Genomic DNA, 13,441 nt, shown 5'->3' with positions numbered 1-13,441 from the left:
CATGGTTTTGTCGGTTTCCTTGCACAGTCTGCATTTTGGGTCATCAGCTGATTTTTCAATCTTGGCCTGAATGGCCTTTGTCCTGATGTCTTGCTCCTGGGCTGCAAGGATCAGGCCTTCTGTCTCCTTCTTCAGGGTCCCATTCGTGAGCCAGAGCCAGGTCTTCTCCTTCTCAGCTTTTCCTTCAATTTTGTCAAGGAACTTTCCATGCAATGTTTTGTTGTGCCAGCTGTCAGCTCTAGTTTGTAGTGCGGTTTTCTTGTACTGGTTTTTTGTCTGCTGTGCTTTGAGGAGTTTCTGATTTTTGACTTCAATCAAAGCAGGTTCTTCACTTTGCTTTACATATTCTGCCAGGGCATGTTCTTCTTCTTTGACGGCTTGTTTTACACGGGTGCTGTGCTTTCCAGGGCAAGAGAAGGGACCCGGTGGTCCCGTGGAGGAAGCAGCCGAAGCTGCTGTCAAGGAAGGAGAGGCCACCCCAAGCACCACTCAAGAGGCCGAGGCCACGGAGGAGGAGGAGGAAACCCATGCACTCTGCAAGGAGACAGGTCAGTGGCCGCGTGTTATTTGTGTTCAGGAATTCTCCAAAAATAGCAGAACATCCAAAAATACAAACAGGATATTTAATTGAGCAAGCAGAAAGGTAGCAGTAGCACGACTTCTTTCTCTTCCCTGGTGTCCAGAATCCTGCTTTCCATTGCAGACCTTGTCAAAGAATGGGTTGAATTGAGACGAATTACCTTCCTCGGTCTCACTTCCTCTCTTCCGACGAATCTGGCAGCGGCTCAGATCGCACGGAACAAAACTTCAGGCTCCTCAGTTTTCAGCTGTAAACAGCGGCTTAAACTTTATTGCAGATATACACAGCTTATTTACACAGCATGCCAGACAACAGCCGTTTTCCGACTACTTCAAAGACCGCTTCAGGAGTACTCCTGCATATTCCAGTCTTATAAAAAGACATACAGTAGAGTCTCACTTATCCAACGTTCTGGATTATCCAACGCATTTTTGTAGTCAATGTTTTCAATACATCATGATATTTTGGTGCTAAATTCATAAATACAGTAATTACTACATAGCATTACTGCGCATTCGAACTACTTTTTCTGTCAAATTTGTTGTATAACATGATGTCTTGGTGCTTAATTTGTAAAATCATAACCTAATAAGGAGGCTTTTCCTTAATGCCTCCTTATTATTATCCAACATATTCGCTTATCCAACATTTTGCCGGCCCGTTTATGTTGAATAAGTGAGACTCTACTGTATAATATTGATAACAATGGTATAATATATTACAATATACTAATAATAATACCATATAATAATATTAATTATATATTATATATTACATGCATTAATTTGTAAAATCATAACCTAATTTGATGTTTAATAGGCTTTTCCTTAATCCCTCCTTATTATCCAACATATTCGCTTATCCAACATTTTGCCAGAGAAGTGAGACTCTACTGTATATATATCTGTATATCTGGAATGATGTCCAGGGTGGGAGAAAGAACTTTTGTCTGCCTGAGGCAAGAGTAAATGTTCCAATTGGTTCACTTGATTAGCATTGAATAGCCTTGCACCTGGCTGCCTCCTGCCTGGGGGAATCCTTTGTTGGGAGCTGTTAGCTGGCCCTGATCGTTTCCTGTCTGGAATGCCCTTTTTTTTAGTGTTGTTCAAAATTGGAGACATGATGGTTTAGATGGTTTAGACCACTTGGCACAGAATGACCCTGTTCCTCATTGAGGACTGCAAGCTTGGGCCGTGAGGGGCTGACTTCCGACAATGTGAGGGGTGGGATCAGAAGTGAGATGACGAGGCCTGCTTTGCAACCGCCCCGCTTTCTTCCCAGGTGCAGAGAAGGCGGACGAGGAAGGAGATGACAGCGGGGCCCGGGAGCCACAGCCCTTGCGGGCGAGCCCCACCGCGGAAGGCCGGCCCTCGAAGGCCCCCCAGGCGGGTGAGTGGGGGCTGCAAGGGCAATGGGGCGACCCTCATGTCGGGTTCTCTTCTCCCAGTTGTGCTGTGGGTCAGTCTTCCACCAGAAAAAGCACCAAGACACACGCTGGTAGAGTCCAACAGGTTTTATTGTACCGAATACCAGAACCTTCTCTTTGGCCCATTTATATAGGGGCTCTCACATACCAGAGTGTAATTGAGGTTTTATGGCTGACCTGTCCAAGACACACGCTGATAGATTCCAATAGGTTTTATTGTACCGAATACCAGAACCTTCTCTTTGGCCCATTTATATAGGGGCTCTCACATACCAGAGGGTCATTGAGGTTTTATGGCTGACCTGTCCAAGACACACGCTGATAGATTCCAATAGGTTTTATTGTACCGAATACCAGAACCTTCTCTTTGGCCCATTTATATAGGGGCTCTCACATACCAGAGGGTCATTGAGGTGTAATCGGCCCCATGCATTTGATTTTCCAGTTAACACACAGTTAGTATCCTTGCAAACCTGTTGGGTTGTCTTCTCCCAGTTGTGCTGTGGGTCAGTCTTCCAGCAGAAGAAAGCACCAAGACACACTCTGGTAGATTCCAACAGGTTTTATTGTACAGAATACCAGAACCTTCTCTTTGGCCCATTTATATAGGGGCTCTCGCATACCACGAATTGTCGGGTTCTCTTCTCCCAGTTGTGCTGTGGGTCAGTCTTCCATCAGAAAAGCACCAAGACACACGCTGGTAGATTCCAACAGGTTTTATTGTACCGAATACCAGAACCTTCTCTTTGGCCCATTTATATAGGGGCTCTCGCATACCACGAATTGTCGGGTTCTCTTCTCCCAGTTGTGCTGTGGGTCAGTCTTCCATCAGAAAAGCACCAAGACACACGCTGGTAGATTCCAACAGGTTTTATTGTACCGAATACCAGAACCTTCTCTTTGGCCCATTTATATAGGGGCTCTCGCACACCACGAATTGTCGGGTTCTCTTCTCCCAGTTGTGCTGTGGGTCAGTCTCCCACTGGAAAAAGCACCAAGACACACGCTGGTAGATTCCAACAGGTTTTATTGTACCGAATACCAGAACCTTCTCTTTGGCCCATTTATATAGGGGCTCTCGCATACCACGAATTGTCGGGTACTCTTCTCCCAGTTGTGCTGTGGGTCAGTCTTCCACCAGAAAAAGCACCAAGACACACGCTGGTAGATTCCAACAGGTTTTATTGTACAGAATACCAGAACCTTCTCTTTGGCCCATTTATATAGGGGCTCTCACATACCAGAGTGTAATTGAGGTTTTATGGCTGGCATCTGTTCTTTGTCAGCCAAAGATTGGAGATCATGATACCTCAACACCTCCCTCTGGCTTTCCAGGAGCGACTGCCTTGAAGCTCCCGGCGGAGATGGAGGTGGAGCTGGAGGGTCAGGAGGAGGAGGACGAGGAGGAGGAAGGTGACCTTCCCCCGGAGGTCAAGCAGGACAGGATGGAGGATGAGGAGGAGGCCGAGGGCAGCGACTCCGGCCAGGAGAGCGCGGGAGAGGCCCGCCTCCTGCGCTCGGGGACCTACAGTGACCGGACCGAGTCCAAGACCTACGGGTCCGTCACTCACAAGTGCGAGGTGAGAGGCCCGAGGGTCCGTCAAAATCGGACGGGGTCACAATTGCGCCCGCTGTGGTCGTGCTGAAAACTGGTAGTGGGAGGGGCCCCGTGCGCCCGCCATGTGCCCGTCCCTGACCCCGTGCCCTCTCCGCCAGGACTGCGGGAAGGAGTTCACCCACACCGGGAACTTCAAGCGCCACATCCGCATCCACACCGGAGAGAAGCCCTTCTCCTGCCAGGAGTGCAGCAAGGCCTTCTCCGACCCGGCCGCCTGCAAGGCCCATGAGAAGACACACAGGTAGGAGGCTCATCATCATCTTCATCAATATATCAGTAATAATGATAACACTATAAAATACTAATTCTAATACTTGTGTAATAATAATACAAAATATACCCCTGAAATGTAACATAACATCCCAAAACTATAATGAAATTATAACACACTAGCTGTGCCCTGCCACATGTTGCTGTGGCTAGGACTTAATTTTTCTTTTCTTTTTGTTGTATGAACGTAGAGGCGTGGATGAGAGGTTGTGCTGTCAATTTTCGAGGTTGTGGGGCATTTAGTTTAGTTGTTTTGTCCGGTGCCGTGATTCCATTACCCTTTTATATATATAGATGCCCGGCCACGCGTTGCTGTGGCTAGGACTTAATTTTTCTTTTCTTTTTGTTGTATGAACGTAGAGGCGTGGATGAGAGGTTGTGCTGTCAATTTTTGAGGTTGTGGGGCATTTAGTGTAGTTGTTTTGTCCGGTGCTGTGATTCCATTACCCTTTTATATATATAGATGCCCGGCCACGCGTTGCTGTGGCTAGGACTTAATTTTTCTTTTCTTTTTGTTGTATGAACGTAGAGGCGTGGATGAGAGGTTGTGCTGTCAATTTTTGAGGTTGTGGGGCATTTAGTGTAGTTGTTTTGTCCGGTGCTGTGATTCCATTACCCTTTTATATATATAGATGCCCGGCCACGCGTTGCTGTGGCTAGGACTTAATTTTTCTTTTCTTTTTGTTGTATGAACGTAGAGGCGTGGATGAGAGGTTGTGCTGTCAATTTTTGAGGTTGTGGGGCATTTAGTGTAGTTGTTTTGTCCGGTGCCGTGATTCCATTACCCTTTTATATATATAGACTAGCTGTGCCCGGCCACGCGTTGCTGTGGCTAGGACTTTATTTTTCTTTTCTTTTTGTTGTATGAACGTAGAGGCATGGATGAGAGGTTGTGCTGTCAATTTTCAAGGTTGTGGGGCATTTAGTTTAGTTGTTTTGTCCGGTGCCGTGATTCCATTACCCTTTTATATATATAGACTAGCTGTGCCCGGCCACGTGTTGCTGTTTATGTAGTTATACAACCCATACTGGATTCTGGCCTTTATTGGTTAGTCCAACTTTGTAGTGATAACAGTTTGTGGCTTCCAAGTCAGTCAATCTATTCCAGGTTTTAGCCTGAATGTCAATACAGTAGAGTCTCACTTATCCAACACTTGCTTATCCAACGTTCTGGATTATCCAACGCATTTTTATAGTCAATGTTTTCAATATATCATGATATTTTGGTGCTAAATTCGTAAATGCAGTAATTGCTACATAGCATTACTACGTATTGGTACTTCATTTGTAAAATCATAACCTAATTTTCCTTAATCCCTCCTTATTATCCAACATATTCGCTTATCCAACGTTCTGCCGGCCCGTTTATGTTGGATAAGTGAGACTCTACTGTATGTCTAAGCCAAGTATCTAAAACATAAACCCAAAGACAGGTCTCGGCAATCTTGGGAGCTCTTTCAACGTCCTAAGTAGAGTCTCTGAAGTTCAGCTAAAACTCACAACAGATAATGGGCTGTGGCACAGCTGGTTAGGAGCCAGCTGCAATAAATCACTACTGACCAAGAGGTCATGAGTTCGAAACCAACCCGGGTCGGAGTGAGCTCCTGACCATTAAATAGTCTAGCTTGCTGTTGACCTATGCAGCCCGAAAGACAGTTGCATCTGTCAAGTAGGAAATTTAGGTACCGCTTTATGCGGGGAGGCTAATTTAACTAATTTACAACACCATAAAAATATAAAGGTAAGGTAAAGGTTTTCCCCTGACATTAAGTCCAGTTGTGACCGACTCTGGGGTTTGGTGCTCATCTCCATTTCTAAGCCGAAGAGCCGGCGTTGTCCATAGACACCTCCAAGGTCATGTGGCCACTGGCAGGACTGCATGGAGCGGTACCTATTGATCTACTCACATAGGCATGTTTTCGAACTGGTAGGTTGGCAGGAGCTGGGGCTAACAGTGGGCGCTCACTCCGCTCCCGGGATTTGAACCTGGGACCTTTCGGTCTGCAAGTTCAGCAGATCAGCACTTTAACATACTGTATATACTTGGGTATAAGCTGACCCAAATATAAGCCGAGGCACCTAATTTTACCACAAAAAAACCGGGAAATTTAAATTTAAAGAATAAAAATAGATACCAATAAAATTACATGAATTGAGGCATCAGTATGTTAAATGTTTTTGAATATTTACATAAAGCTCAAATTTAAGATAAATCTGATCAAATCATTATTCTCATCTTCTTCAAGGTAAAAGTGCTTATGTATCCTTTTAATAGTAATAGAGTAAAATAATACATGTAATAATAATAATAATAATTACTACAGTAAAATAATACAAGTAATAATAAATAGAGTAAAATAATAAATGCAATAATAATAATAAGATCAGAGTGAAATAATAAATATATTATTAATAATAAAAATAGAGTAAAATAAATGTAATACAGTAGAGTCTCACTTATCCAAGCCTCGCTTATCCAAGCCTCTGGATAATCCAAGCCATTTTTGTAGTCAATGTTTTCAATATATCGTGATATTTTGGTGCTAAATTCGTAAATACAGTAATTACAACATAGTATTACTGTGTTTTGAATTATGTTTTCTGTCAAATTTGTTGTATAACATGATGTTTTGGTGCTTAATTTGTAAAATCATAATCTAATTTGATGTTTAATAGGCTTTTCCTTAATCCCTCCTTATTTTCCAAGATATTCGCTTATCCAAGCTTCTGCTGGCCCATTTAGCTTGGATAAGTGAGACTCTACTGTACAAGTAATAATAAATAGAGTAAAATAATAAATGCAATAATAATAATAATATCAGAGTGAAATAATAAATACATTATTAATAATAAAAATAGAGTAAAAGAAATGTAATAGTAGCAACAATAATAGAGAAAAATAATAAATATAATAATACCGATAATAATAGAGAAAAATGATAAATGTACCATATATTCTCGAGTATAAGCTGACCCAAATATAAGCCAACCAGGACCCTCACCCGAGTATAAGCCGAGGGGGGCTTTTTCAGTCTTAAAAAAAGGGCTGAATAATAATAATAATAATAATAATAATAATAATAATAATAATAATAATAACTTTATTTATACCATCTCCCTGCGGGGACTCGGGGCAGCTCACATGGGACATGGCCCGACTAGCACAATTTACAAAAGCAACCGCATAAATACATTTAACAATCTATATATATAAAAGAGTGATGGCATCTCGGCGACGCACAAAACAACAAAACTACAGGCCCCCCAACCTCGAAATTTGACGACACAACCCATCATCCACGCCTCTAGGTTGATACAACAAAAAGAAAAGAAAAATAAAGTCCTAATTAGAGGGAGAGGAATAATTGCTTTTATCCAATTGCTGCCAGTTAGAAGGCTAAGCTCCTCCAACTAGATCTCCTAGCAACCCAATAAAAAATAATAAAAAACACTAAAAAATTAATACAATAAAATACCATAATAACAAAAAAATAACTAAAAATTATACAAGAAAATAAAATATAATAAATAAAAAGATAACTTACAATGAAATGGAATTAATTTTAAAAAATACAAATAATGTCAAATAAAAATTACACAACAATTTTTAACCAATACCACAACCACTTTGCCACAGCAACGCGTGGCCGGGCACAGCTAGTATACAATAAATATAAAAATAAATCACAGTAAGACAATAAAACAGGAGTTAATACAGAGGTAATAATATCAATCAACCACCAAGTGCAATTCAAACTAGGCGGGGTATAAGAATAAAATTATTATTATTATTATAATACTCGAGTATAGACAGTACTTTGCCACCGGGGCCCCAAATCCCCCCCCCCCCCCAAATCATTGTTGCCCCCCTTTTTTGCAGCCCGCTGAAGCCCTACAGCTGCGAGGAGTGTGGGAAGAGCTACCGCCTGGTGAGCCTGCTGAACCTGCACAAGAAGCGTCACACGGGGGAGGCCAAGTACCGCTGCGAGGACTGCGGGAAGCTCTTCACCACCTCGGGGAACCTCAAGCGGCACCAGCTGGTCCACAGCGGGGAGAAGCCCTACCGCTGCGACTTCTGCGGACGCTCCTTCTCGGACCCCACCTCCAAGATGCGCCACCTCGAGACCCACGACGCCGGCAAGGAGCACAAGTGCCCCCACTGCGAGAAGAAGTTCAACCAGGTGAGTGGGCCCACGGGCCGTGGTGGGGCACCTCTGTGGATCCCCCCAAATAATAATAATAATAATATAATAAAATCCAGCATATCTATCTTGTTTGCTGTGTCATACAACACCGTTGTGTCAATAATAATAATAGCCTGATCTTCTAGGCTATATCTGCCTAGAAGATCAGGGGGCAGAGGACTCTTGCAAGTAAAACAAGCAGTCAAAGAAGAAGAACATGCCCTGGCAGAATATGTAAAGCAAAGGGAAGAATCTGCTCTGATTGAAGTCAAAAATAAGAAACTCCTCAAAGCACAGCAGACAAAACCAGTACAAGAAAGCCGCACCACAAACTAGAGCAGAATCAGTACAAGAAAACCGCACCACAAACTAGAGCAGAATCAGTACAAGAAAACCGCACCACAAACTAGAGCAGAATCAGTACAAGAAAACCGCACCACAAACTAGAGCAGAATCAGTACAAGAAAACCGCACTACAAACTGGAGCAGAATCAGTACAAGAAAACCGCACTACAAACTGGAGCAGAATCAGTACAAGAAAACCGCACTACAAACTGGAGCAGAATCAGTACAAGAAAACCGCACTACAAACTGGAGCAGAATCAGTACAAGAAAACCGCACTACAAACTAGAGCAGAATCAGTACAAGAAAACCGCACTACAAACTAGAGCAGAATCAGTACAAGAAAACCGCACTACAAACTAGAGCAGAATCAGTACAAGAAAACCGCACTACAAACTGGAGCAGAATCAGTACAAGAAAACCGCACTACAAACTAGAGCAGAATCAGTACAAGAAAACCGCACCACAAACTAGAGCAGAATCAGTACAAGAAAACTGCACCACAAACTAGAGCTGAGAGTTGGCACAACAAACATTGCATGAAAAATTCCTTGACAAAATTGAAGGAAAAGCTGACAAGGAAAAGACCTGTCTCTGGCTCACGAATGGGACCCTGAAGAAGGAGACAGAAGGCCTGATCCTTGCAGCCCAGGAGCAAGACATCAGAACAAAGGCCATTAAGACCAAGATCAAAAAATCAGCTGATGACCCAAAATGCAGACTTGTGCAAGGAAGCCAACGAAACCATGGATCATCTCCTCAGCCAATAAAAACAATCCACTCCCACCTTCTCTCTCTCTCTCTCTCTCTCCCCACAGGTGGGGAACCTCAAGGCTCACCTGAAGGTGCACATCGCCGACGGGCCACTCAAGTGCCGCCAGTGCGGGAAGCAGTTCACCACCTCCGGTAGGGGCTTATTTACAAAAGATTCTCCCCGTAAATGCACAGCAGAGTAAATTATGAGCAGCAACAAGACCCAGCACAAGAACAAAAACACTCAGAGCAATGTGTTGTCGAAGGCTTTCGTGACCAGGATCACAGGGTTGTTGTGTGTTTTCGGGGCAGCTCACATGAGTGTCAGCCCCAGCTTCGGCCAACCTAGCAGTTCAAAAGCATGCAAATGTGAGTAGATGAATAGGTACTGCTCCTATTGGTGGGAAGGTAACATTGGCGGTCCTGCCAGTGGCCACGTGACCTTGGAGGTGTCTTGAGGTCCTGCCCCCCCCCGCTGCCTTCCTCCTCCTCATCACCCCCTCCCTCCCTCTCTGTCTTTCCCAGGCAACCTCAAGCGGCACCTGCGCATCCACAGTGGGGAGAAGCCCTACATCTGTGTCCACTGCCAGCGCCAGTTCGCCGACCCCGGAGCGCTGCAGCGCCACGTCCGCATCCACACAGGTGAGACAGGTTGGGGCACGGCCTTTGGACGGAGTCCTCGGAGTCCAGTGGAGGCTCCTTTGGAGGCTTTGAAACAGGCTAAATGGCCATCTTCTGGGAGGGATCGGAGTGTGCTTTTCCTGCATGGGAAGGGGTTGGACACTCCCTCAGGCCTTAGTTTTGTCATGTTGGGCAGATTTGCTCATCTGTGGGATCCATGTGGTCTCTGAGTTCATCAGCAGCGAAGAAGGCCTTAGACATAGTCAGCAGCAGGACAGCAACAGTTGCAAACTGATTCCCAGGCCCTTGCAAACTCAGCCAATCGCCCTCGTGCATTTGATTTTCCAGAACCTGTCGGGTTATCTTCTCCCAGTTGTGCTGTGGGTCAGTCTTCCATCAGAAAAGCACCAAGACACACGCTGGTAGATTCCCACAGGTTTTATTGTACAGAATACCAGAACCTTCTCTTTGGCCCATTTATATAGGGGTTCTCACATACCAGAGGGTAATTGAGGTTTTATGGATTGTAAGGTTCTCTTCTCCCAGTTGTGCTGTGGGTCAGTCTTCCATCAGAAAAACACCAAGACACACGCTGGTAGATTCCCACAGGTTTTATTGTACAGAATACCAGAACCTTCTCTTTGGCCCATTTATATAGGGGTTCTCACATACCAGAGGGTAATTGAGGTTTTATGGATTGTAAGGTTCTCTTCTCCCAGTTGTGCTGTGGGTCAGTCTTCCATCAGAAAAGCACCAAGACACACGCTGGTAGATTCCCACAGGTTTTATTGTACAGAATACCAGAACCTTCTCTTTGGCCCATTTATATAGGGGCTCTCGCATACCAGAGGGTAATTGAGGTTTTATGGCTGGCCCGTTTTATGGTTGGCATCTGTTCTTTGTCAGCGCTTGCTCTGTGTCCAGAGATGTCAAAGATTTGGAGATCATGACAGGGACCCATCAAATGTCAATGTGCTCAAATAGCACAGTTCGAGATTCATTGTCATAAGTAGTGATTATAATATAATAACAATATGTGATACATGTTTGTTAGGTTCTCTTCTCCGAGTTGTGCTGTGGGTCAGTCTCCCACCAGAAGAAAGCACCAAGACACACACTGGTAGATTCCAACAGGTTTTATTGTACAGAATACCAGAACCTTCTCTTTGGCCCATTTATATAGGGGCTCTCACATACCAGAGGGTAATTGAGGTTTTATGGCTGGCCCGTCCAAGACACACGCTGGTAGATTCCAACAGGTTTTATTTATACGGAATACCAGAACCTTCTCTTTGGCCCATTTATATAGGGGCTCTGACATACCAGAGGGTAATTGAGGTTTTATGCCTGGCCCGTCCAAGACACACGCTGGTAGATTCCAACAGGTTTTATTGTACGGAATACCAGAACCTTCTCTTTGGCCCATTTATATAGGGGCTCTCACATACCAGAAGGTAATTGAGGTTTTATGCCTGGCCCGTCCAAGACACACGCTGGTAGATTCCAACAGCACCTTACCCAGTCTACTTTTACAATCTCTCAGTTTTAATCCATGTTTTTATTAGTTCTTGTTTTTTATTGGCTAATGTTTAATTTTTTTATTTTTTATTGTGCAAGTTGTTGTCTATTGCTGTGTTTTATACTGCTACTGTTTTTATTCGGGCTCGGCCCCATGTAAGCCGCCCTGAGTCCCCTCCGGGGAGATAGAGGCGGGGTATAAAAATAAAGTTATTATTATTATTATTATTATTATTATTATTATTATTATTGTACAGAATACCAGAACCTTCTCTTTGGCCCATTTATGTAGGGGCTCTGACATACCAGAGGGTAATTGAGGTTTTATGGCTGGCAGCCGACCGGAGATGTCAAAGATTGGAGATCATGACAAAACCATGACAAACCCCTGATCTATCCATTCCAAACTTTATCTGCCGGAGGCTTTGAAGCAGAGGTTGGATGGCCACCTGCTGAGAGGGATCGGACTGTGCCTCACCTCTTCCTCCTTCCTTCCTTCCTTCCTCGCAGGGGAGAAGCCCTGCCAGTGCCTCATCTGCGGCAAGGCCTTCACCCAGGCCAGCTCCCTCATTGCGCACGTGAGGCAGCACACCGGGGAGAAGCCCTACGTCTGCGAGCGCTGCGGCAAAAGGTGAGCTCACATCAAGAATTATAAAATAATATTGATAGATATTAATTGGGTGTAAACAAAAAACGTTATTGACATAATATTATGACGATGTTCCAGGAGATGACAGGAGAGTATTTGAAGTAATGTGAACTTGAGGACCAAAAGGTCGCAGGTTGGAATCCGGGGAGCGGAGTGAGCTCCCGCTGTTAGCCCCAGCTTTAACAATATAATAATATATAACACTCATATTATACTATACCAATGATGGGCAACCTTTTGCGCTTGGTGTGTCAAAATTCACCACAAAAAACCGAACATGACTTGGGTGGTGTGTCACTTCGAGAAAACCATAATTTCACAATATGTATAGTTTAAATTACAAAAAAATATATAATTGTAATATATAACTGTATTTAATAAATCAAAAACTATTTACTACCCTTATTTCCATGTACAGCCATCTATGGTCCCTCTTGCAGTTTCCACGCTGATTTCTCCCTATTCTAGTTTCAATGTAGTCATGAATCATGAATAATAATATAATAGTAATAATATGATAATATACTACTATAATAATAGAATAATAATAGACATTTTATATATATTTAATACAGTAGAGCCTCACTTATCCAACATTCGCTTATCCAACGTTCTGGATTATCCAACACATTTTTGTAGTCAATGTTTTCAATACATTGTTTTAACATTTCATCTTGTAAGATTGTCCTTTTCAATTGTTTTACCGATATTGTTGATTTATTGTTGTAAATTTGTGTTTTTGTTTTGATTTTCTATTGTGATGTTGGGCAAGGCCCCATGTGAGCCGCCCCGAGTCCCTTTGGGGAGATGGGGCGGGGTACAAGAATAAACTATTATTATTATTATTATTATTATTATTATTATTATTATTATATTACATTGTGATATTTTGATGCTAAATTCGTAAACACAGTAATTACTACGTAGCATTACTGCCTACTTTTTCTGTCAAATTTGTTGTATAACATGATGTTTTGGTGCGTAATTTTTAAAATCATAACCTAATTTGATGTCTAATAGGCTTCTCCTTAATCTCTCCTTATTATCCAACATACTCGCTTATCCAAAGTTCTGCCAGCCCGTTTATGTTGGATAAGTGAGACTCTACAGTAATAATAATATAATAGTAATAATATGATAATATGTTACAATAATAATAGAATAATAATAGAAATTATATGTGTGTATATGTGTGTGTTTATATATCTATATACAGTAGAGTCTCACTTATCCAACATAAATGGGCCGGCAGAATGTTGGATAAGTGAATATGTTGGATAATAAGGAGAGATTAAGAAAAAGCCTATTAAACATCAAAATAGGTTATGATTTTACAAATTAAGCACCAAAACATCATGTTATACAACAAATTTGACAGAAAAAGTAGTTCATTACACATTAATGCTATGTAGTAATTACTGTACTTATGAATTTAGCACCAAAATATCATGATATCTTGAAAACATGGACTACAAAAAT

General features: G+C 42.8%; 1 protein-coding gene across 4 annotated transcripts in view; it reads left to right on the top strand.

Annotated features, from left to right (window-relative positions):
* The window catches only part of zbtb17 (zinc finger and BTB domain containing 17), a 39,136-nt gene that overhangs the window by 13,478 nt on the left and 12,217 nt on the right, over window positions 1-13,441 (top strand). For 3 of the 4 annotated variants that reach the window (XM_062965771.1, XM_062965769.1, XM_062965772.1), the window contains 8 exons: window positions 408-548; window positions 1,862-1,969; window positions 3,342-3,586; window positions 3,723-3,865; window positions 7,775-8,075; window positions 9,240-9,327; window positions 9,700-9,816; window positions 11,824-11,944. In XM_062965771.1, the coding sequence (XP_062821841.1) occupies window positions 408-548; window positions 1,862-1,969; window positions 3,342-3,586; window positions 3,723-3,865; window positions 7,775-8,075; window positions 9,240-9,327; window positions 9,700-9,816; window positions 11,824-11,944 (1,264 nt within the window). Of the gene's footprint in view, window positions 1-404; window positions 549-1,861; window positions 1,970-3,341; window positions 3,587-3,722; window positions 3,866-7,774; window positions 8,076-9,239; window positions 9,328-9,699; window positions 9,817-11,823; window positions 11,945-13,441 lie in introns of all 4 variants that reach the window. The other variant, XM_062965770.1, reaches the window with a different exon arrangement.

This window comes from Anolis carolinensis, unplaced genomic scaffold (genome assembly GCF_035594765.1).
Source record: "Anolis carolinensis isolate JA03-04 unplaced genomic scaffold, rAnoCar3.1.pri scaffold_15, whole genome shotgun sequence".
Lineage (NCBI taxonomy): Eukaryota > Metazoa > Chordata > Lepidosauria > Squamata > Dactyloidae > Anolis > Anolis carolinensis.
Note: the sequence above shows the minus strand (reverse complement) of the source record. Positions and strands in the feature narration are given on the sequence as shown.